This window comes from Pieris brassicae, chromosome 12 (genome assembly GCF_905147105.1).
Source record: "Pieris brassicae chromosome 12, ilPieBrab1.1, whole genome shotgun sequence".
Lineage (NCBI taxonomy): Eukaryota > Metazoa > Arthropoda > Insecta > Lepidoptera > Pieridae > Pieris > Pieris brassicae.
Window position 1 is genome coordinate 5248269 of NC_059676.1, and position 26696 is coordinate 5274964.

At 32.3% G+C, this 26696-nt stretch overlaps 1 protein-coding gene across 3 annotated transcripts; it reads left to right on the forward strand.

The window, feature by feature from the left end:
* Window positions 1–700: 700 nt before the first annotated feature.
* On the forward strand, window positions 701–25767 carry LOC123717517 (ATP-binding cassette sub-family G member 1-like). 3 transcript variants are annotated; one of them, XM_045673550.1, is made up of 10 exons: window positions 701–1010; window positions 4309–4426; window positions 11591–11777; window positions 13330–13475; window positions 16300–16538; window positions 18389–18511; window positions 19178–19314; window positions 20205–20391; window positions 22087–22343; window positions 23035–25767. In XM_045673550.1, exons 1-10 carry the CDS (start codon window positions 902–904, stop codon window positions 23377–23379), a joined length of 1848 nt encoding a protein of 615 aa, XP_045529506.1. In that variant the 5' UTR covers window positions 701–901; the 3' UTR covers window positions 23380–25767. The 3 variants fall into 3 exon arrangements, with proteins under 3 accessions (XP_045529506.1, XP_045529508.1, XP_045529507.1); XM_045673552.1 differs by lacking the exon at window positions 4309–4426 and having other exon boundaries at window positions 931–1010; XM_045673551.1 differs by lacking the exon at window positions 701–1010 and having other exon boundaries at window positions 4317–4436.
* The last annotated feature ends 929 nt before the right edge of the window (window positions 25768–26696 follow it).

Genomic DNA, 26696 nt, shown 5'->3' on the forward strand with positions numbered 1-26696 from the left:
TATATACATAATTATTTTAAATACAAATTCATAGCACAAAAACTTGAATAAAAATGTTCATTATAAAATGGATTGTTCGTGCGCTGACATAAATATACTTAATTATTAATTATATTGAATAAAAAACTGTGTTTTTAATTTTTAATAATTAAACACCATTAATTATCTTTTCGTTTTATTGTTTTTATATTTCATTGCACGTTATGCTAAAGATCGCATTATTATTTGGGTATTATTTTTAATGTCTGGAAATTTAAACATTCCTCTTGATTGCCAGAATGATAGATTATCATTATTAAAAATAATTATTTATTATTATATGTAACTATTCGAACTGAGAAATAATTTGATATGAAAATACACATCACGCTTAAACAATACCGTTGATAAGAGCTATTTATTATTAATAAACTTTTCGTGCCTTAATATTTTTTTAAGTAACTCATATTTGAATTTATCACTGTATATTATGATATATATATATTGAATATGTTCAATCTTTGTTTGTATTGCTTATCAAATTCTTGTATTATTTACACTCAATCGAGTACCATGCCATTGCCACATGATAATAATCAAAAACTCGGCCTATTCATGACCAAAACTCGTCTTGCTACCGATAACGTTGAACGACAATCAGCTGGTCGTAACTTAACGGGTGGGGAGAACGGCCGATAACTGGATGGCTTAACCATCCGTGCTACTTGCGAGTTGCGACTCATTGGATGCTTGCCAGTTCCCCTCTATTCGCTTTCGCGTTTGGGTGTCTAACAGCTAACGCGTAGCGACTCGTGCTACGAATTACGATTCCTTTGTTTACATGTTACGAGCCTTTGTGTTGTGCGCAATGGAAACTAATCAATGTATTTGTTGTTGTGTTTAGTGTTTGTGTTTCTTCAATATGGTTCCTGACAGCAACTCTGTGAGTACCTCGGCGTCATTGACCGAGGACGTAAATATTAGTTTTGAAAATATCACCCATATTGTACGGCATAGCCTTCTTCCTAGAGGTAAGAGAAGTATTTGTTTTTCTAACATAAAAACAATCGTTTAACATAATTAGCGTATAAATAAAATTAAACACTTAATTGCCCAGCGCATTATGAGACTTAAACTTAATTTACCAGAAAATAATGTTTGATTATAAACAGTCATTATGTCAGTTGGTCAGATACTAACATTGAATACTCAATTGTTGGTTAAAGGTTCAGATATCACTATAATTATTATTGTTATCGTTCCCTTTATCAGAGCAAACATAGTACACAATTTAATACCTACGTGAGTTAGTATTTAGTATAGCGTAAAGTTAATAGTACGAGTAAAACACATTCTGTAACAATGTATTTAAAAATATTTAATACTTATCTCAGTCTAACAAGCCATAGGCTCAAACGCGTCAAACGTCTTTTCTTAATATGGTTGTCAGAGTCTGACCAGTATGTCAAGTTTCACAAAAGTATATTACTTAAAAAATGACTTAATTTTTACAATCCAAATGAGAATTAGATTTAGGTAATTCTATAAATGAGACAATATAACTATATATTATATTTTTCGTTGAAGGTCAAACACTTCATAGACCACAGTACAAAAAACATTATAAACAAGTACACTTATTGGAAAACAATTGTAATTATTATAAACTAGCGGACCTGACAGACGTTGTCGTGTCTTAATTATGAATATATATTTCAAATTGGTATAATTAACTAAAACTGCATATTCAAAATTCTTTGTTTGTTTTTCTGGTGCGTATATGAATAGTTTTGTTGGTATTCCAACATGGGAACAGGTGACATATAACTAGCCATGTGAAAAACATGGATTTTCAAGATTAATGCCACAAACAATTAGCGACTGTAATTATTTTATATGTATTTTATCAATATAATAATTCTGACTCATTTTTCTTACATCCTCTTTGACGAAATTTGCAACACGTATGCTGTCAATGTTATGTCATGTTCATGTTATGTTGAATTGTAAAAGCGCACTGAAAAACCTGATTACTTAATATGGTGGTTAAGTATTCTTAAATTTTCTAATTTTCCGCGCAATTTTTTTTATTTTTTTCATTTATAAGAATCTTCTCCTGACAATAAACAAACAACAAAAAAATAATTCGCGATCGGTCCAGCCATTCACACGTGATGCCGACCAAGGGAAATAGGGATTAATTTTTATATATAATAGATTTAGGTTTAAATTTCTTATTCTTATAATAAGACACTAACATAATAACAGTAAATATCATCATTATCATAACTTTAATAAATAAAACATTTCTAAAATGACAAGGCTAATTAACAAATAAATATCTAGTTAATGCAGAAATAAATACAAAACCATTGTTTGCTATACATAATATAAGTTTCAGTTCTTTAGTGTTGTGTGACATATTTATTTTAAAAAAATTACCAAACTAACATTGTAAGTAAGGTTTAGAATTAATAAAAAAATGTATTTATACAAAATGTTACAAAAAGGAAGAAAGCCAAGACGGAATATTCTTTGTCGAATTTAACTATCCATCTGCGACATTAAAACAAATAGAAGGGTTTAGTAAAAAATCTGAATCATCCACTTCTATGTAACTTATTAGTTTTATAAAAAAATGCTTTGTATCTACTATATCAGTTGCGTTTAATATAATATTACATATCTATTGTCTTACGTATCAATGAAGCACTGTTCTACTTTGTGGGGAAAAATAATGCTATAAAGAAGCTACATACTGCTTTGTTTAAAATAGTAGATATAGTTCTACCGGAATATCGTGGCAAATAGGGAAATTATAAAAAAATTGTAGTTGGCAATACGGGGAAATTGGATTGAATGATCTTGATACTATTTATTTTTTATTTATGTAAACGAGTTAGTTGAATGAAGAATGTTGTTATAAATTGAGTTCTTAAGATAGGAAAATATGTCATAAAAATAAATCAATCGTAAATTACTTTATGTACTAATTTATTATATATAATTTCAATCATATAAATAACCTCATTTAGAACTAGAATACGACTCCAAGAACTCCACTTGCATTTCTTTTTTTCATCAGATGATGAAGATAAAGAGGTGTTTATGATAAATAGCTCTTCGAGCGATTATTACTATTATCCAATTATAATACCTTGCTTGTTGACATTCACAACATTTTCGACAATCTTTGTGAGAAAGCTTCTTCTATTAATAATTTAATATCACTTGTAATTTACATTTAAAGCAGCAACTTTTTTATACCCAAAATAATTTCTACCGGATGCAACGTGCAATTATAAGGTCGGAGTCTGTAAACTTTATGACCGTGCGATTTTAATACTTCATCTATCTCATATAAGGGCACAAACATGTTTTGATTAACAACACACAATTATTTTATATCAGCGATACGATTGGCTTATGTAGGCGGTTCGTTCATACGTACAAAATCATAACTAGCATTATCCATAACTATTATTATAGGTCTTGTTAGATTTGGAATTCGTGGTGGTAGCCAGCAGATACACTTGATGACCTGTGCACCAGAGAACAATTTGGTACAAAGCCATTTTCTCCTCAAGCATGTACAATGGTCCACCTCGCTCCGAGTGAAATGATTCGTGATTTTCCTTTACCGGCCTCAAAAACTTTTATCTTTGTAGTTTTATGTCATCTCTCTCCATCAAAATGAGCCATTCTTCCATTCTGAAGTATAAATCTATAAAAATAAAAACTTTTATCTTGTTAATCAAACGATAGCTTAGTCATTTATCATCATCATCAGTCTATATAGCCTGTGCACTGTAGTGGGATGTATATACAGGCCGTCTCTAACGAGTGAGAGTGAGAGAAATTATTGCTTAATATTTTTTCGAACCTCAGAGCTTCTCTTTCGCAGTTGAAATCAATATCTTGTCGAAGAATTTAAAACAGTTTCATTGTTGTTGGAATTTCCGTCCGAACTGTATAGAATTCATTTACTTTATTCCCAATGAACAGCCAAATAAATCGAAACAGTCAAAGTTTATTTTCTTTTTGCCCCTTCTCCTCTTATAAATAGGCGAGAAAATCACACTAACATCCGATGTGCTCTTAGCTACGATTCGCCGTATACTAGTACGGGTAACCCCCATCAAAAAAATCACATATAATTAAGTACCGAAGAAAAATTTAAAATAAAGTAAAAGTATCACACCATTCCTTCCTTAACTCTGCCGCGCGCTTTAAAATCATATATTGAGACTTAAATCTTCCTTAATTTTACGATAAACATTAAAAATAATATTTCTCGCTTATATAAATTAAAGTGTTTTACTTTTTAAGGAGGCAAGACGATATTGAATGGAGTAAATGGACAATTTAACGCAGGCGAACTTAGTGTGATCATAGGACAATCAGGCGCAGGAAAGAGCACTTTGTTGGATATCCTCGCAGGATACACGTAAGAATATGTACTTATATTATTATTACTTACAAGATTATATGATATAGATCTCTCCAACTCTCTAACTATTAGTCCATTGAAATGTTACAATTTGAGGGTTAAACTGATCATTTTTAAAGGACGCTATTTTAGTTATGGGACATGTAGGAGGGGTCAATACAAGCTTAAACTCAAGATTGTGAAATTGGTGCCCCTGTCCCCTTGCCGCCTTGGTAAAAGGGGTGAAAACACGTTTTTGGATATATCTCCTAAACTAACCATCATACAAAAAAATTTTAAAGACATATTTTGGTAGCAATTCGCCTACAATTATGTCCTTTTAAAAAAGTTTAAAGTATAAAGGTGAAAAAATTGTTTTCAGCCCATGTAAAGTTTCAATGACTATATAATCTTTCTATTATGTGATCTGACTACAGCTTATGTACTCTATAGTGTTGGTTGTAATGGAGAAATATTATGCATAACAATTGCCCATTAGTTTATTATTGCAATTAAACTTATTAATTTTTTATGCTGTAATTAACTGGATCAGTATTTAATTAAGATAGTTATTAATAATTAATGTGAATACATTAAAGACTACAGCTTCCTTTAAAGTTGTCTACTACTATTGTTTTAATCTTTTGATTTAGGGTTGAGTTAATTGATATCCAGATAATGCAAATTTAGCTTATATATATATTTTTTTTTTGCTTAAGCAAAAAACACAATAAGACAATGCTTTATTATAATGCTTGCTAAAATTATGCTTATTCCTCTGTTTATTGTCCCTTGAATTTTAAATATAATTAAAAAGAATAAATATGCAATGTAAATAAAAGTTATGTATATAAAGTGAACAATCATTTATTTGTTAACATTATCATTATAACTAACATTGAATATCATTCTAATATTACTTGAGATATATGTCTTCCCCTTGAAATAAGATCATATATAAAAATGATATCCCATTACAAGATCATATAACTGCTGTATTTCTACACAAAGTTTTTATCAACACATGCTTTGTTCAAAGACCTAGTTTCCTCAACTTTTAAATGCATGACTCATTACAATATTTACACTTATTTGTATTTTGTGCTCATTAGTCATTAACTAAGTAATGTTTAATTAATTTAATGTTTTTTAAGTGATACAGTTTAATTAAATATTTATTTTTCATTAACAAATTGGTTTCTAATTTATCAAAAACAAAATGTATCTTTTAGCTTGTTGCTTATTCTTTTTATCAAGCAAAACACTTTAAAGGCCGGCAATGCACTCGCGAGCTCTCCGGTATTGAGAAAGTCCTCATGTTGAGTTATCACTTAACATGAGGTGAGCCTCCTGCCCGTTTGCCCCCTGTTGTATAAAACAGTTTGGGATTCAAATTGTCACAATTTTAATTTAAATTTCATATGCAAAATGCATAATCATGTAAATTTTATCATCTACTTAGGAAGGCAAAAACAAAACAGTTTGTTTTAGATGTTAATAATGTTAAAGTCCTTATAAGAAAAATATTCATAGAGAATAGAATCAAGGTATTACATTTATGAAACATTGTACGTGGGTAACACTGAAAATGTTAAGAACGGGCTAGTTAGAAACATTGCTAATGAAAACGTTTTTGAATTTCAATTTTAGAACATAATGTAGTATATTGCATTCATTTATCATTTGTTTTTGGGAATTGGTGACAAATCTAAAACTCTTGTTACACTTGAAAACGAACCTAACGCGAGAAAATTTTCGGTCAATGATATATTATGACTTTTGTTGTGGGCTTCCTCGACAACAAAGCTATGATAGGCTGCGATTAGCATTTTTTAATGAAGCCCCATCTCGTGCCTCTATTTACAATTGGTTTAACGAGTTTAAGCGTGGATGATGATCCGTGTGAGGGACGTCCTTTAACAGCGACTACTGAAGATAACATCAGTGCTGTGCGACGCATGATGTGAGGATGATAAGAGAGTGACCTATCAGCATATAAGGGCAAGCCTAGGCATTGGTAGGTAGGTATGAGACAAGTTCAAAAAATATTTCACGAAGATTTAGGCGTCAGGAAGCTTTATACCAGAGGGATTCCCCAGACTGGTGAATATTTAGTGGTAGGTGTCGAGATAATGAGTCATCCTCCATACAGTCCTGACTGTCGCCCTGTGACTTTCATTTATATACAAGAACTAAAGATACAATTCGAGGTGTTCGCTTTACGAAACCTGAAGATGCCGTGAAAACGTACAAAATGCCATAGAAGAGATCTATTCCGTCGAATGCGAAGTTTAGAGAGGAACGGAGATTACTTCGAAAATCAATATTTGTATTGAATTTTCAGTGTTACCTAGGTACCTAATGTTTTCTTACACCTTACCAAATATTAATATTTGACTCATGGTTTAAGCGTGCGTTTAAATCCCGGCTGTGTATTGCCTGGCTATATAATACCAATTTTCTTTCTATATACACAATTAACACCTGTTCTAGACTAAAAAGGGACGATATAATCCATAAAAGAAAACGATGCAATGATCATATGCAAACTACATCCCTAAGCTAGACTTATCTTGGACTGAAGCACCACTGTATACTAATTATTTATAATAATACTAATTTTAATGATAATTATTACAATGTAAAACTTGTAGTAAAATAGTTTTCATGAAACGATGACCTCGGGCCCGTATTCTGAAACGTGAATTTCCTCTATTTAATTTCTCTTTTACTTAATAGCGCTCATGACCAAATAAATTAAAAATATTGTTTCTGGCTATAAATACAGAAGTATGTTTATTCAAATTATCTTATCGAATACCTTTTTTTTTTTCAAAAGAACATCACTTTGTGTTACATTAATGTATCAAGATTGTTTGGGTTCTTGTCTAAAAAGGGAATTTAACGTCCTTCTCATATTAGAGATTACGAATACGGAAATCCGTATCTCAAATTTCAATGGCGTTTGCGAACCTGAACTTTTGTCGAGTTTCTACAATGTTGCGACATCAGCGCAGCGGATATTAAGAACACTTTGTCTAACGAAATTGTATACAAAGTCGGGCAACAGTATATTGTTAGTTACATAGTCGTATGCGTAATTATAAATTATAGTAGAAATATGGTTTGATTATTTATAATTTTTAAAGTCTATCGTAAATGTTTAAAATTATTTTAGTGATAAGAATACCGTTAATAATATTATCTTATCTCTCATGTTTTATATTCTAAAGCATTGTTATCTATCAAGGTTTTTGAGAATCTTTCTCTCGTTTAATATGAAATTAAATTAATGCTTAATATTATTTATAGGATTAATATTCAAGCAAACTCCATATTTTTAACCAGTCTGGACTCGAGACGGCTCAATTAACACAGAATCTGAATCTTTATAAAAATTATTATTTTTCCAAACTGACAACCTTGATTTTGTTTGAATGTCATGTAAGGACCACTACTATTTCGCGTTCAGTAAATCCCAAGAGCGAGACTTGAGTCTTGTACCGCGCCAGCCCAAGATTTATTTATAGGTTAAAAATACAAGAAAAATATGACATACATTTTTTGTTTGTGCCGACAAAAATAATACAAAAAACAACAATAATTAATGATATAATATAAGAAGTTAACAAATAACACACAATTCTATATAACATTGTCAATCCAACACCAAAAAATTTAGGTCGAAAAAAAAAACGGCAAAAATCTAATAATCAGCTTAAACCGACCGAAATCAGACAGTTGTTATAAAGCATATCGATATTATCATTAGTATTAATAATTAAAAACCTGAGATATAGCGGTGTAAAGCCAGCAACTTGACGTATCAGTTAGGGTTTTTCATGAAGGGACTTTTTGTAATGACATACTACGAAAAAAAGATCGCAATTGGGTACAATATCTGTATCGCTGATGGATACTCCTATTTCACCGCGCCTTGCTGATAAAGGTGAATCTTCTGGTTTTTTTTATTATTACTATATTAATTTATAAATTATTTTTTATTTAGATTTATTAAAACTGATTTCGTTCAGACCTCAATAAACATTACCAGCATTGAACACCAGCCGACGGACGGTACGAACAATGTCCCATCCCGCTTGTTCGGTTAATTAAAATAATAACCTCTAACTTCTCAATCGAAACAAATAGATTACACAATGTCTTTCTACGTAATTCAAGACTGGCTTGAAGCAAAACTATTTCAATAATAGTTATTCACATAGCTACACAGTTAAAATAGACGCCCCAAAATATTCCGTGGTGTTTTTAAACATTCCCTGCCATTCATTGAACTTGAAAATCACGTGACATCGACACGTGCTGAATAACAATTAAATACTTATTTTTATTGAATTAATTCCAATCTACTGCCGCTACAAAGTTTTAACCTTTTAAGGTCTGGGCTTGAGATTTTTGTATCTGTTTTGTGATCATTTGTTTTTTATCAACCTTCTGTGCCGGTTATACGGCGCCGACTTTTTGGGTCTAGGGCATGCCAGTTGCCGAGCTAGTGTTACGTACGAAATCCCATTTCTGCACAACCTCGACCTTAGAGGTGAGAACCGGCCATTGAAGCCACTAGGCCAACAAACACAATAAGTTCTTTCAAACTTAAATTATTATAAGTCTATTTGAAATATAAATCGATTATTTTCGTATTACGTGGTAAAAAAACCTATGATTTTTTTCCTTAATACAGAAACGATTATACAAAATTTACAAAGATAAGGTACATATAAAATATTCCTTAACCAAAAATCATCGTCCTATCTTAGTAATAACTATAAATTTGCAAATTCAAGTATCATTACACAATAATTATTCTTCATTGTTGTTTAATAATTACGAGATAATACAGGTCAAATACGTAATACCAATAACCGAGTTGGTTCTGATAAGATGTTAATTTAAAACTCTGTTTTATGTTACTCTTTATATCTAATTATTGTATTTTGATAACAATTTTAAATTAATAAAAATAAGCTTATTATATAAAACAAAGACTAAACATACCAATATCCAACAACCTGGTTACCATTTTTCTCATCTATCTATGTCGAAAGTACTAGTATAGTACTAGTATATTTTAAAGCAATTCTTGTCAGAGAACGCAGTACTGTGTAATTAGTATAAAACAAAAATTCATGTCTACTGAATATTTCAGTTACAGATTATAAAATCCAGTGAACTCTATGAACTCATTTATGACTCATACATACGTTTGGAGGATTTAGTAATTAATAATAGGTTTAAATGTTAAATATAATGTCTGTCAAACTACCACAGACACAATGTTATTTAGATAGTAGTATATAGATTACAGAAACATGCCAAATCGGGTATAGTATAAATTGGCGAGTGAAAAAGTAACGACATATGTCAATTGTCTATAGTTTAAGTCGTTTTAGAAGCGCCATTCAATATTCAGTTGCTCTAACACCTTTTAAGAATTTTACAAAACAAATTCAAAAATTATTAAACTTCGTAACAGAGTATAAGATTAGCGGCCACTAGAACCCCAAGTTATACTTAGGGTATGTAAACGCTTTTCGTATTTTATAGGACAGTTAGAGCAATATTTGTAGTTTTTATCTTTATGAATGTGTAAAGATAGATGTAAGCCAAGACTTTACAAGGTCCCGTGTTATCACGTATCGAATTCGGGAGAGCCCCGTTGTCGATTTCAGGGAAATTTAGTGTTTGAAACAGTCTTAAATTATTTATCTTGTTTATGATCTCAGTTAACCCTAATGAAATATGAAACCTGTTTGGTTAGATTAGGTTAGGTTTCCTGGGACTAACTGTCCTAAAGAAATCTTAAACTTGTTTGGTTAAATTTTCAGTTTTATATTTTCCAGTCTTTTATCCTTCACATTATGAAACGATAATCCGGCTGCATTTGTATCAGATAAACACCTAACGGCTTTTACCAATAGATAGTCCTGTGGCACATTTTGGTGTATAAGTCATTATGGTTTTGTGTGAATTGACTGTAATATCAGGATTATTATTGGAGAGCAAGTCTTGTCAAAAACACGAAATCTAGCTAATTTAAAAATATTTTACTAGACTCGTAAGTACACAGTTATTAGGAATTTGTATTCGAATGAAATGCTAATGAATGTGTGGAAAGTTCAAACACGTAATCTATTGTTTTAATACAATCCCAACCTTGTTATTATCCTCGTTGTTACGCTTCATTTCCAAGTTATGCCCTCGAAAGCTAATTAAATATTTTACATTCAAGGGCGTTCATTGGCTGTTTGCAATTAGGTCGGCGACCTACCAGCAAGTCCAACCGTGTCCTACTATACCAAAATATGATTCACATGTGGTTTGAGCAGTGTTGGCCTAGTCACTTCAGAGTGCGACTCTCATCCTTAAGGTCGTAGTTTCGATCTCCGGCTGTGTACCAATGGAATTTCTGCCTATGTGCGCATTTAACTTTCACTCGAACAGTGAAGGAAAATGTTTTTTATGCGAGTTTGAAACCTGGTAACTGTACCTGTCCATTAACGTTCTAATCGACAGGTACTGTTCATTGTTCTTCTAAATTTTTTTCTGGAATCAAATCTACGAGGAATCCAGCAATAGTTCTCTAAATTAAAAATATTATAAATTAGAGAACGCAACGCAAATCTGGGTCTAAAACTCAAGGAAGCGTTCATTTACCGACCTCGCGTGTTTCCTTTCAATTTAAACCGACGGCAGTTTACATATAACTTATATAAATTATAATTAATTGTGTACAAATTGTATAAATATAAAATTATCATAAGGATTTTATTTGTACACTGGGTTATATATGTTAGAAATTGACATACGGGAGTCATAGTTCGTGCTAAGTCTCACACATAAACTGTTACAAAAGCTTTTTCGCTCATAGGTAATTCTATGCCTGACACAAGCCGTTGAGGTTTTCGGTTTTGTTTATCTACACCGTATGAGCGAGTTATAAGCGTACGTAGAAAGTCCATTGGCGCAGTCGGGCCTCATACCGACGACCTGAGTGATTGGAGTTGCACGTTATATAAGCTCCTGGGCGAACACTGTTCTATATTATGTCTTTATAAACGTTTTTTTTTTTTAAATTTCATTTTTTAGCTCCAAAGTTTTAAGTTTCTACTATTTTTAGTCATGGTCATTGATATAAATTGCATTTACTTTTGTTCCTTTCAGTGATGCAACGGGTGGCAATATTTTTGTGAACGGACGATTGCGGAACGTGAAATTGTTTCGGCGTCGCTCGTGCTATATACTACAAGATGACAGGGTCCAAGACATGCTCACGATACACGAGTCCCTCCACTTTGCAGCAGAACTCAAATTGGGCAACCATATTAGCACAGAACAGAAAAACGAAAGGGTAACTATATCCCCTTATTTAATAAATTGTTTAAGGAAATTGTTTCTACTTACATATTTAGTCCTAAAATAACTTTGTATCTTACAACGGAGATGTCAAACACGAGTGTTCGATATTTAAATTTTATCTCATTATTTTTGATTGAAACGAATAAAATATATTATTCAATAATTTGCCATAGACAAAAAATTGCGTAAAGTAAGTGTAGTTATACAATCTTGTAGTATCGTTACATTGTTTCCTATGAGTTACGATTTTTAGTGCTTTAATTTATATATTCTGTGTACAAGGGTATAGGATCGTTATGATGTAATCTGATGAATGAAGCTGTACTCAGTATGTAAACAAAGGTAGCTACTCATAGTATGGTTTTAAATATCACACTCCTTTTAATAAAGGCGGGCCCTTTATCGTATTGGTTCCAATTTCTTAAACAAAATAGTGGCGAGACATACACTATGACTTTATATCTTTAATAAATAGTAATAAAAATAATGACCAGGTGCCGAATCCTACAGGAATGTCAACGTGTTTTAAAAAAGTGTATTTCTGAGATGTTTCACCACATGATCCAAGACTGTATCTTAATACACTTGGGTTGAAGTTCTCCTTTTTCACAAAAATGTAGTTTCGTGACTCCTAGATAAGATACGCCTTACGAAACTGTTAATGACGCAATATGATGCCCATTTTGTACTTTTCCGACCACTTGAGGAGCTTCTTTAGAACTGTGACCATACACTTTATCATTTTGCTTATTGTAGTGTTCTTCAATCATGATTGAGATGATGATGAGAATCTTTTGCTTTTCGATATACCTATCCTGTATATCGACGATAAGCACCGAGCTTCAAGTCTTGTTTTATAATTCGCGACAGAGTCCTAGCGGGAATCTTCATCTCTCGCGATAAGATTTTTTGCAGCATAACAGCTAACTAACAAGTTAGCTTTATGCTGTTAGTGTAGTTCTAACAAGCACGCGGCCGCGCCGATATTTTCTGGCCTTCGACAGCCATCTGTATCGATAGTATCTGTTGATAGTACGATATACGAACATACGTCTGATACCAAGCTTTTGAAGTGTCTGGCATATGACCGATGGCTACTTACCTACTTTGGGCAAAGCGATCACTGCAAACCTATTTTCTTTAACACCCCATTCCATATTGTAATTTGATAATGAACACGAAAAAAAATGTGCAAAATCGATGGGAGTTTTTAAAATAATCTACGTGTTCCAAATTCAAAATACATAATTAAAAAGATGTAACTGTATTTATGTCCAGACTAGTTATAAAATTACTACTTTTGCATATTTGTAATAAATAATAAGATTTTAATAAAAAACTTTCGAATAAATTAATTTAAATTAATTAATTTCGCTGACCTGAGTAATTATCACAAAACAAAAGCCACAAACTCTGTAAATGGGCAGACTTATTGCTAAAAGCAGTTTCCTTCAGACATCATAGAAAAAGAATAAAGCTCGTGGTCGTACTCTTAAGATTACCTAATCTGATGAACAAAATATTCTATATGCAATCTGTTGCAGATAAAGGAAATCGTCGAGTCGCTTGGTGTCAAAGCAGCTATCAGGACGAGAGCAGCCAACTTGTCCGGAGGACAGAGGAAGAGGTTGGCTATCGGCCTGGAACTAGTCAATGATCCACCTGTTATGTTCTTGGATGAACCTATAAGGTAATACAAATGTCATAGTAAACATATATTTTTCAAATAAAAGTAATACATCATTATAATGAGTATTATTTATCGTTTTACTATTATAATTGTTATTGTTATTTCGTGATGACAATTTACATAAAACACATAGCGGTATCGGTATTAATGAAGAGGCCATAACGATTTAGCGACAGTCAAATATAGCTATATATATATATATATATGTTTGATAAAATGTTAATATTAACGTTAGACGACACTGGCTACTTTTATAAAAGTAAATTTGCAAAGTCGTAGATTGTAACAGCACTTGGTACTATGCCAAATTGTCACGATTTTATTTCGACTTTTAATTGCCTTAAGCTTTTGGTGCTCGAAAAGGGTTTTAAATAGTGATGCGTCCGATACCGATATATCGGCGATACTAGTTCGTTGCAAACGAGACACGAACTATGTATACCCGGGGAAAGCCCGCGTTTTATTCAGTTTGTTATCTCACCCACTTTGTCACGCGGGCATATAACATTTCGCGCGTGTTTATGTTTTCGATCCAAATTAAATAAAATACAGAGTTAAAATGTAGATTTTAATTAATTACAGTTTATTTTATTTTCATTTAATTATTACTTATTTAAAGTTTGTGACAGTTTATATTAATAAAAATTAAAAACTTTGACAAAACTAGATATATTATATATTTTACCTTAATTTAATTTTAATTCACTCAGCATTACGCAAAGGCGTATCGATGCATCCCTAGTTTTAAACAAATCGTCAAATAAACTGCCTTATTTAGCTTTAAAAATATATTGCAGGAATAAGATATTGCATGCCAGAAAGTCTTCAATCAACACAATTATAATAATTTATGTATGTTAAACGAAATGCAAAAACCGTTCGCTGTGAAGATATTGATTCTCGCCAACCTTCACCTAAAACCAGTATAATTTTTCAAATCGTTTTAATTTAGTAAATCATAATTAAATGGTCTCCGTTAATTTGTCACACCATTCGTTAATTTAGTTTTTAAATTAAAAAGTATATTACTACAAAATTATAGGTCGCTACACGGCCCACAATGAGATTCATTTAATAATTGACCAATTCATATCACCAATAATGTAACATGTAAAACTCCTTTAAAGACAAATTTGCGCGCCACTGTGTGGCAGAATATGCGAACTTACTATTGTACCACCTTACACATTTCTGTACCATATTCTTGCATTAAATTATTATAATTTAAATATTCTTCACACTTCACACGACACTTCTGAACATCTAAAAAGTAAACAATCGTATCCTATTAATAACTTTGTTATAATTTGAACAGAAGTGAACTTAGCGATATTATTTACGTCCCGGTCGCAGGTATTATTTTAATCGGTATTTAATTCTACCGAACTACCACGCAACGCGCGACGTTGCCGCTTTTGGCGTGTAGTTAATTTGCAATTGTATTACATTTTTATTAAAAAAAATATTTGTATGAAAAAGTGGGTTTATTAATTATTTTCATGTTCCTTGTACTTTTACGTCAATATGCATATTGCACCGATATCCTGCTACTTTTAGTTCATTTACGAGTTTAATAAAGTAACGCTTGCATAAAATATTTAGTATAAAAAATCCCAGTCTTTCGCTTAACCGTTAGACGCTATAAGATTCAGTATTCGTATTCAACTGTAACCAATCTGCACAGTATATTGCGCCTTAGTGTCTAATTGTATCAAATGTTAATGATATGTTAAAAAGTTGCAAAATGTGAACAGCGCCATCTCGTTTCAATGTAACTCAATCGAATCAAGATGTTGGAGTTTTCAATGGAGTCTTACCCAATGTAGGGCCAACGACCCACAGCGAGACAATTTGATGGTTAAGGGCGTATATATTTTGAAAATTTACTTATGTAGTATTGTCTTTTGTTAACATAGCTTTTACACATTAAGAAAAACGCTTTTTTAACGGATTGAAGCTATGTATTATTATTAAAATTATGTAAATAATTAGTATTAAGTATTTAATAATAATGCATAGCTTCAATCCGTTCAAAAAGTGTTTTTCTTAATTTACTTACGTGTTTCGTTAACAATTCCCTAGTAATTTCTTCCTAAAACCTATCGTTTAAAATGGTTAGTGAATAATTAAATTATGTATTATATAAGCTACTAATCAATATAGATTTTTATCGTGACCACAGAGTCTGTTTAGCCATGTCTATTCTTTGTCGAAACAAAGTTGCGATGTCTTCAAGTATTATTAGACAAGCAAAATTGCTTTATCGTCGATAACAACTTAATCCGCGACACCTGCATTTGAAAGTATCTTATCGGTGAAATTATCTTCCGTCTTTGTCTGAAAGAGTAATAGAAAATTGCGATAAAGTTCAAAAGATTATCTCTAGCAATAAATTGTTGCTAACGTTTACATTACCCACGAGCCTAGAATATCTTATGAAATCCCTGAATCTGTTTCTCAGATAAGAGGCTATCATACAATTTGTTGTAGAACGTAAAAGGTAGTTTGAAAGACCATTTTTTTTCACGCCAAATGTTTGCATCCTTGGAATAACATTTAATTATAAATTGTAAACAGTTTATAAAGGCTGAGTCCGACTTTGTATATTACCCTACAACATTATAACTATACGTGCTTCGTTGCGGTTAAGCCAAAACAAACACTAACTATATATAACTATAACTATTACTATTTCATATAACCAACTGTTTACAGTACATAATATTATAGACATACTGTAATTAATTAAAGTCGGGTTTTTGTTATTAAAATTGCATCATCGTAGCTTAGTAGTTTTTCTTTATTCTATACGTAACATTTTCAGTGGCCTAGATGTGTCAACGGCATACAGACTGATCTTGCTTTTACGAGGCTTGGCTCGCCAGGGAAGAACAATCATCATATCAATGCATCAGCCATCAGCCACATTACTGAATAAGGTGGACAGGTTATACGCCCTGGTGGAGGGGAGGTGCGGCTATATGGGATCTGTCTCGCTACTTGTGCCATTCCTCGCTGAAAATGGCTTGACATGCCCAGCGTACCATAATCCAGTAGATTTTTGTAAGTACATTTCAACATTATTAGAAAACATCGTTTAGATATTTTCTAGATCCAGTCACAACATCCGTCTTTTACTCACTATTTTTTTTTTTATTGTTATACATATTAAAAATATAATCAAATAAACAACTTACTAGCGCCGTAAATTCTAGTACTAGCGAAACATTTTAAAAACAAATTATGTACTCTCGTATGCTAAAAATCATTGCGAATTCAAATTTGTAATATATATTAATAATACTAATAATCTGCAATATAGATTAAAAAATGATCAGAATACCGTGGTCTGCGAAGCGCGCCAATACAACGATCGTGACCCAACTCCGCATACGGACTCCCCTGTATACCATAAGCCTTCAGCGAATCGTATCTTATTTCGCCCAAACGTTACGCAGAGTCGATGAGAACTTGGAGAAACTGATCGTAGTTGGTAATACAGAAGGAAAAGATCACGTGGCCCTTCACCAACCAGATGGACCGTTCAAGTGAAATGAGTCGTCCACAGAACTGTATACACTGTCATAAGAGAGGTGCTGGACAAAAATCGGTGGAAACAGATAATCTGTTCAGATGCTTTGGTGACCACGGCGCTCAGACATGAGCTGCTGATTAAAGAGAGAGAGGGTCAATTGTCAATAGCACAAACTTTTGATAATTCCTCCAACTCTTCGTGTTAAATATTGACATACAATTTTTTTTTCATACATAAAACTTTGTTAATAATATTTTTTAGGTCCCTTACATCTGCGACTACGTCTACTGTACCTAATAAAATTATATTTATGCAATATTAAAATTATAAGTAGGATATTGATTAACCCTTATCGAAACCCAAAAAGTACAAAAGCGCCTACAATGAACGCTTAATTCATATCGTCTTGACTACAAAGTACAGGAAATCCACTTTAGGATGTGACAATTGACGTCTCTACCATAATTGGCAACATCCATCACGACAAAGGAAGTCACCGAGAAAATACCTAAGAAATAAGGATTAATGCTTTTATAAGTTCTATACCAATACTATCACTTGTCATAGCTTTTTATTAATTTATATATACATTCTAAAACATTGTGTATGCCATACCAGACACCTCATCATTATACTATAGTAAACATACCCTTTTCAGGTCATTATTTGAACCAAAAGGAATCATCTCGAAATGACTTAGTTTTTGAGAAATTCGTGGGCAAACTTACGAAAGCACACGTACCGTAATAGGTGATACATAACTTATATCCAATTCCAAAATTATCTCAAAAGTCAAACTCCTCTTTTATTTCACATTGTTTACTAAAATTTAAATCTTTTTAAAAACTTGTTAGTTGACGTTGATTTGATCATCCCAATAAAAAAAAATATTCTGTTTGAAGAGTTTATATTTCATAGAAGTCTCACGAATGCATTGACGGTACAAGTACGCTGTTGAATATTTATTTATTGTACGCTTCGTTACATTTTTAGAAAACAAATAACATAACACATAAAAAATATAAGAATTGCAACGGGCCGCCTTATCGCTAACAAGCGATCTTTTCCAGAAACCCCTAGTAAGGAGTAAAGTAAAACTAAAAAAAGAAACATGATGGCGAAAGTACAAGAAGTGCATAATCAAAACTTATAAATATATATAGGTAGAACCACCAACCTTAATTTTAAAAAATACAAAAAAACAAATAAAAAACTAAAACGCTAATCTCACGGATTTATGAATTGCGATGCAATACAAAAGAATAAGAAATAAAAAGAATCACAAAGTCACCATATACATATAGCATATACTCAAGAAGTGTTTTAAAAGATGTTAGGGAGGTAGCAAATCGTATTAACTTATATCTTTTCGTTCCAGTTATAGAAATATCAGATCCCAATGATAAGAACAACGTCGTTGTCAAACAAATGCTGGTTCAACAATCGGATAATGGCAGAAATATTTCATACTTACAAAATACTGTAATAGTTAATGATAAGGGTAAGTATTCACTTATCACGTGTGAAAATAGTCTTGGAAACGAGACTAGCTTTTCTGTAGAATTTCGATCTCAGATGCCTAAAATTGGATTGAGATTGAATATTAATTTTGGCCGTTAGTCTGAGGGCAAATCAAGAGATGATTGCAACGTTTACTTTGTGACATAATTTATGTCAAACAAGACTGGCGAAAATGAACGTTTGACTCTCGTACGTCAAAATTATATTTCGTTATAGGGAAGTCTCGGAATAAGTTTTTCGTCTTAAACTCTGCTGTTACATTAACTCAAATTCTGACGCTAAACATAGGCGAGTTCTAGGTCTCTTCGAATATACCACTTGGACTATGAATATTCTGAGTCTTAAGCAGGGGTTGATACAAATTCTTACGTTTAATCTACATATGTAATTAAAAATTATTCTCAAAATTTGATGCTAACCGCAAAACTCAAAGACGAAAAGAAAATGATATGTTGGTATGTAGCTACTGAAAAGTAGGCTAAGTAAAAAAAACATATTAAAGCAGTACGACCACGTGCTGGTTTAAGAATACACACACAATAATTACAGCTAGTTTAAGATAAATTTAATTCAAAAACTAAATTCAGCGTATATGACCGATGTCAAAAACTCTTCTTTTTTTAAAAGTATAAATTAATTATTTCAGATGATGAGCTTGTGTGTTTGTCAACGTTACCTTCACCGAAAGAAGACCCAACGAACAAAATATTACTGGCACTGAAAAGTACATATCCAACAACTTCATTGAAACAATTCGCAATACTCACGAGGCGAACGTTATTGGTATAAACATTTATTCTATCATGAATTAAATATATTCGTCATAACGATGCATAACAATTGGTAGATTTGAGGCGTTTTCTTCCAAAACTTAACTCTTTTAAGACTTTACAAATTTAATCAACAAAAAATTTACAAGTTCATATTAAAATAGTCTATATATAAAAATGAATCGCAAAATATGTTGCTTAGTGCAAAACTCGAAGAAAGCTGGACCGGTTCGAGTATTTATCTATTATTAATAATAATAATAATTCGTTTATTTGCCAAGATAGTGGTACAATTTTATTAACTACAAATATCCGAACAATCAGCCATATTCCTTGAACTCTGCTGATGGAGTCAAAATTGGATAAATATTAATAACTAAAAACTAGTTTTTATTTCGACAAAGCAAACAGTATGGGCATAGCAAAATGTTACATCTAAGCTAATAAATAGGTAGGCTAAGTAAACTTCATATTATAGCGAAACGAAGTTCCCGGGGGCAGCTAGTTGATTGCAAATAAGAGCTTTATATTAATTACAATGTAAAAAAGGTATCTGTATAGCCTATCTGTTTCGTGATTATTTGTTTTTACTATAGGCAGCCATCTGTGCCTGACATACCAACGGCTTTTTGGGCCAACGAGCGAGTGTTTAATATAGTCCATTGATGCACAGAAACTAAATCGAATTCGAACTACCTCTGGGTTTTTAAACTCACTTGAATATTGTTCAACTTATAATTTTGTTCATTTTTGACACCACTAAAATTAAAAGATGACGTCACAAAGCACAACACTAATACTCTACTAAGACATCATACGTTGTTGAATGTTATAATCCTTAAACGATTTTCTAATATTAGAAAACTTTTTTATAATATTAATATGAGAAAAAAATAATTTCAGACAATATGGCGCGACCCATCCTTTGTCCTGATGAATGTGAGCATCCACATAATGATGGCGTTGTTCGTGGGCACTCTCTTCTTCAAAGTGGGAGGAGATGCCAAGTACATGAGAGACAATTTCAACTTTCTCTACTTCAGTTTGATGTTTCTCATGTTCACTGCATTTAGCAGCGCCACTGTACGATGTGAGTATTTTTAAATTTTAATTAAAATATTTATAAACCAATGTAGGTAATGACAAAATTTACCTGAAGACCTGGAGCGCCTGTATTGTGGGTGACTAAATTACAGTTCTTCCGTGGTACATGAACGTAAAGAAATACACATTATGTATGCAAGTATTTAATAAAACGTAAAATATCAAACCTTAAGTACGCGTGTTAGTTCAATCCCCGGCTGAGCACCTTTCACTCTATGTGCGCATTTAACATTAGCTCGAACGGTGAAGGAAAACATCGTGAGGAAACCGGCTTGCCTTAGACCCAAAAAGTCGACGGCGTGCGTCAGGCACAGAAGGCTGATCATCTATTTGCTTATTAGACTAACAAATGATCATGAAACCGATACAGAAATCTGAGGCCAAGACCTAAAAAGTTTGTCTTATTGACCACCATTGACTTATTAATTATTTAAGTATGTGTGTATATGAATAGGTTTGTGTGCGTGAGAATTTGAGAGTGTGGCTGTGCGCGTGCGCGCTGTGTCTGGGTTAGTTTTTGCAAGCTAAGAGTCGCGACGAGAGTGGCTTCTCAATCGAAATCCGAATCGGCTATTATTTTCATGTCGTAATTAATTAGTTACCTTAATGCTTTTTAATGTATTATAATTTAATTCTAAATAACTAGATTTGCTAAATTTATAAATCATGTCACATACTAATATAATAAAGAGGAAAGATTTGTATGTAACTAACTTACACAGACAGATTTCAAAAATTTGCATAATCTTTTTCACATAAATATGCTAAGTAGCTAACTATATTTCCAATATAAGAAATGCATAAGACTAGCAACGAACTAAAATGTAAATCACACTTAATCTTATTATTATTTTCTATTCTGCTATCTATATTTTAATTTGCCGAGAAATATACATAATATTAAACTTAGCGGATATGAACAATATTTATTAACATAACTCGATTTCGAGTGTTTTTCTCGAACTCACCGAGAAACAATCTATAAATATTCTTTGCGGGTGTTTGTAATTAAACTCTTACTCGGCTGGACCGATTACGATGAAATTTGTGTATTCAAGAATCGAGAATCGCTTATACAATGAAAGGTTTTTTCTTTAAGATATGTCTACACGACTACGTCTGTCGGCTCCGCTAGTATATTATAATTGTTTGCAAAAATTATAATATTATAATTCAGAAAATAAATCATTCTAACTAGACCGATTTCACATTCTTCATTTCTCTTTTTATCCCAACGTGGCAATATGGCAGAAAAAGACGAAAGATTACTTTAATGAATATATTAGATATATTTTCAAACATGGATTCAATTATCCTACTATTCTTTCATTTTAGTAAACCTAAATGAAGTATTACACAGTAATTACATTAGTAGTCTTTTACATTTTTTTTATGATTATAGTTTTATGTTTGTGTTTAAATGTAGTAATATTAAAAAAAAAAATATGATGAATGAAACTCAAATGTATTGAAATATGTTTTTATTGAAACAACATTTAAAGTTTGTTATTTTACTTGAAAACAATTACTTTAATCTAATTCCTTTGAAATCCAAAATGTTCCAAAAAAAGCTTCCAATAAAAATTCAAATGACAAGCCAAAACTAGCGTCTTTTCCACAGACTATCAAACACATTAATTGAAACGTAAGTAAACACGTAATAGATAATTGTTTGCAACAGTTCCAGATCAAGTGCCAATCGCACGCCGGGAACATTTCAATCGGTGGTACAACACAGGTGCCTATTTGGGTTCCACTTTGGCCTCAATACTGCCTATGCAGACTATCAGCACATTGTCCTTTTGCCTCATCACCTACCTGCTAACTGGACAACCGCTGGAAAGTCTGCGAATAGCGCAGTACAGTTTCACACTTGTTCTGGTTTCGTATGTGGCTGTTTGTGTGGGACTGTTCAACGGCTCTCTGTTTACTGTTAAGGTAGGTTTTAACCTTTAATTCTTTCAATTTGAGCAATGGTGGCCTGGTGGCTTGCGACTCTCATCCCTGAGGTAGTAGGTTCGATCCCAGGCTGTGTACTAATGGGCTTTCTTTCTATGTGCGCATTTAGCATTCGAACAGTGAAGGAAAACATCGTGAGGAAACCGGCTTGTCTTAGACCCAAAAAGTCGACGGTATGTGGTAGGCACAGGAAGCACAGATTTCTATATATTAACAGATATAGAAATCTGAAGGCCAGTTCTAATAAGGTTGATGCGCCAATGGTTTACTTTAAGAAATCACTCAGTTTTTTATGATGAAAGCGCATTCACAAGTCAAGGCCGCGAAGAAGCGCCACTCGTTTTAATCGACAATATCTGTATAACTTCCGTATGTCAAATATTACTATCATTGTTATCGTAATAATATATTTTTATTATTAATGGCTTCACATCTCTTTGAATCAACCGTGCTAGGGACAAGAAAAAGATGGCACGTAACGGGAAAATGTGACGCGTAACCCAAAAATGTGACGGTAAAAACATTTCCCACGCCGATAAAGTTTCACTTCAAAATTCTTTGTTAACAGGCTAAACGCTACACTAATATTTTTTTAGTTTCCTGTGTATTCTGAACGTTGAAAGGCCTTAAGCAATAATGATCTTACTAATTAGATTTAATTATTTTTCAGAACGCCGTGATCTTCGGACCATTCCTGATAATGCCCTTCACAGTATTTTCTGGATTTTTCCTGAAATTCGAGGACGCACCAACCTTTTTCCAATGGATATTCCATATATCCTTTTTGAAGCATGGCTTGGTTGGTTTAGTGCTCTCCATTATGGGCATGGAGCGGCCGAAGCTCGCGTGCACGGACACATACTGCCATTATGCGAAGCCTCGACAGTTTCTGAAAGATTATGGTATGTTACACGAGACAGTTTTAGTTGCATTTGGAGCTTTAGCCATTATTGGCGCGGTAGTTATTAGTTTGACGTACGTTATACTGAAAATACGGTTAAAATTTAAATGGTAAGTTGGTAACATTCCAAAGATCAATTTATACGGGTTTCTGGTTCATTTGAAACGTGGTTAAGATCTACGCCTCGTAGCGATAACGAGTGGTTTAAATGTATTGGACAGAAGATATGGGCCTTAGAAGACTAAATTTGTGATGAACGTTTTAGTCTAAGAATGTTCTTGCCATGTAAGTTTCGGAATAAGTAGTTATTTTGTATCCAGTTTTCCGTTTATCCGCAATTTTGCCTATATGTTCCGCGCTTTCCTCTGCTTTATGGCAAAACAAAGTTCTACTTGCGGATACGATTATATAACTTTGTTATGTCTTTTAAAGAAGATAAATATAACATATAAGAATAATCAAATAAACAATAGTGCTTTAAACCAAACTAAATCTTTATGATTGGAAGTTTTCGATTTTTTTTTCAAATTGTGTTTAGGCTGTTGTGAAAAGATACAAAAGTATTGTTTTTGTTAGGGCGTCAAAGAAATGATATTAAATACTACAATAGCTAACTAGATAATTAGAACAAAAATTTAACTACATTTGAATACAAATGACATTTAGAGTCTGTTTCACAATGTACGCTATTAGTCACATAAAGTCCATCGTAAGTTATGAGTCCGATGAAACGTGATGTTTCTTATTCGGAACTTTTATCTTCCAAATAATTTATGTGTGGCATAGCTGGTTCTTTATCCATACATTGTGAACAGATCCTTATTATAAGCTATCACAGATTTATCTTAATATAAATATTTTGGGCTAGTTCCTAAATATTACAATGAACGTAACTAAAACAGATATGTAAAGTGATGTGTGACATTAGAAACGCTAAATTGAATGATGATATTCGTTAAAATGCAGAAGCGAGAATGAACGCAAACTATCACTAATAATAATATGTCAAAATATAATACATGTTTGACGTACGGGAGTCAGACTTAGCGCTGTTTCAAATATTTTGTAAAAAGGTTTTGTATTTTGACATACGAGAGTGTCGTAGTTCGCGGTAAGTCTTATTTCTGAATCGGGGTCGAGATATAGCGCTGACCAAATCCTATACATTTTTGACGTACGAGAGTCACTTAGCGCTAAGTATCGATTTTGACCCTTTAATCGTGTACCTTATTACAATAAAAAGGGGTTCATCAGTTATAATAACAAAATTTCTTAACATTGTACCCAAATTTATCCAGTCATGGCTTGTATGTACAAACTTATTCAAATGGGAGATCGAATTTTATATATAAGTTATATTAAGTATAAATATAGAACAAATGCGAGGTTGTTTTAGAATTATAGGTGCCATAGAGATCTTATTATGTATGCTCTCAGATATCATATAATAAACGGGGTAATCAAACACTTATGCAATATGTAATAAATAAGCTGGACATCATGCTACGGAATCATGTCACAAATATATTATACCATTGGTAAACAAACTAATTAAGGTGGACTCTGTCGGAAATAAAAAAAAAACTAGAACTGTGCTGTATTTTTTAAAATATCTGCTCCCAGTGGAGGTCTTCCAGCAGATACGAAGAATTGTTTTCATAATACTGTGATTTAGTTTGTATTATTCAGTAAAATAAATAAATGACTCCTTCCTCAAAGGCCGGCACACATCCGCTGTTAAGACTGTCCTGTAGGTTCGTAGCCCCCTCCCGCTTTTATTAAAAAAAAACTTCAATTTCGACTACTCGTTAATTCAATATAGTCCAGTGACTCGGACACAAAAACAAACATCTATCAATAGATAAAAGATAGATAGAATCGAATTTGTATAGACCCGACTCTTTAATCTGCTGAAAAGTACAGGTGCATAGGTGTTTTTGTCATTAACTTAACAATGAACACATTTAGATTTAGACACTTTACTGAAGCCCGTTTTCTAGAACGTTAATCAAACTTAAGTTTCATGAGCTGTCAAACAATTTTTTTATGTATGAAGTTTTACATAATTGACAGCGCTCCAGACGAGATTGTGTCTTGTGATATAGGGTCTTTAGTACGAACTATATAACCATCATTCTGAATCTTATTTTGTGTACTATGTAGGAATTCCTTAAATTATGGACTTAACAATGTATGAAGATATTCATAAAAATAGCTCGATATTGTTGCTATCTCTATCGGATGTATATTAATAAAAGAGACAGCTATATTGTTATTTTAATCTATCTATACAAATTATACATAACTTTAATATTTTTCACGTTTATAGTGTACATACAATGTTTAATGAAAATGCTGGGTTTAGGATTATCTAGTAAATGGTATGATTGTATAATGCCTTATAGTATGGGTCTATCTGAACTGCATTGCTCAAATTTTGGGTGTTAAATTGTGTTCATTTTATACGGATGATTTAAGTGTAAATAAATAAAGAATTTATTGTCTAATGTTTTATTAAACCTTTATTCCTCCTCTTTCTTATATAACATTATTGATTCGACAAGTAAGTAGACACGTTCGTAGTCACGAAATCATAATTTGCGATAACTATACTAGTATTATGAAGACTACTGGACCGAATTCAAAAGTTGTAATTGTAATTCAAAAGTGCAAAGCTCGGACCGGTCGCTCTAATATACAGATAGAAAATGCTTTTAACTGCATAATTGAATTGCAATGAAATTTTTGATTATGCAATGGCTAAACAATTTGTTTTCTTTTTTTAAAATTCGGGCTGGGACTTCACATGCAATAGCAATCCAGAGTTTATACCGAATCAATGTGATTATTTTAATATCATCCTACGATATTCTATAGTGGGGTGCTGTTGCAAAGCTTGCTTCGAGCGATATGTTGTGTTTCCTCATGGAGTCGGTACGGAATAAGTTTAAAAAATTAAACATTATGACACTATATGGTCAATATATACTTGAAGCCATGTTGCATGTTCAGTAAAATACAAACAATTTTAAAACAAATGGTGACTTTTACCAGTATAATACTCGAAACAGAACTTTTCTAAGCGTACGACTAACCAGGCTCCAGGAGATAACCTACTCTTTGTTTGAAAGTTGTATTCGTTTTTAACTCCCAATCGAAATTAGAGATTTACTAAATAACTTCAAAACTCTCGTTAAACATCTCGTTCGTCTCGTTTGATAAATTTGACGAATATTTAAATGATCCTAATCTTTGGGATGGATTTGCTCCAGTTTTAATATTTATGGCTGCTCTTTGTAAGGTACAATTTGGTTGACTCAAAACTTGGCGATTAAAAAGAGTGGCGGAGAGTTTCTTGCCAGTTCTTCTAGCCCGCCCTACAGGGGCATAGTGGTAGTAAATGTAATTTTTGAATATATTTTTGGTTCATA

Bases quoted from the DNA above. Each gene is read 5' to 3' on its own strand.
- LOC123717517 (XM_045673550.1), top strand. From the start codon at position 902: ATGGTTCCTGACAGCAACTCTGTGAGTACCTCGGCGTCATTGACCGAG. The intron at 4,427-11,590 runs GTAAGAATATGT...TGTTCCTTTCAG, and splicing joins GATATCCTCGCAGGATACAC to TGATGCAACGGGTGGCAATA. The intron at 22,344-23,034 runs GTAGGTTTTAAC...ATTATTTTTCAG, and splicing joins GCTCTCTGTTTACTGTTAAG to AACGCCGTGATCTTCGGACC.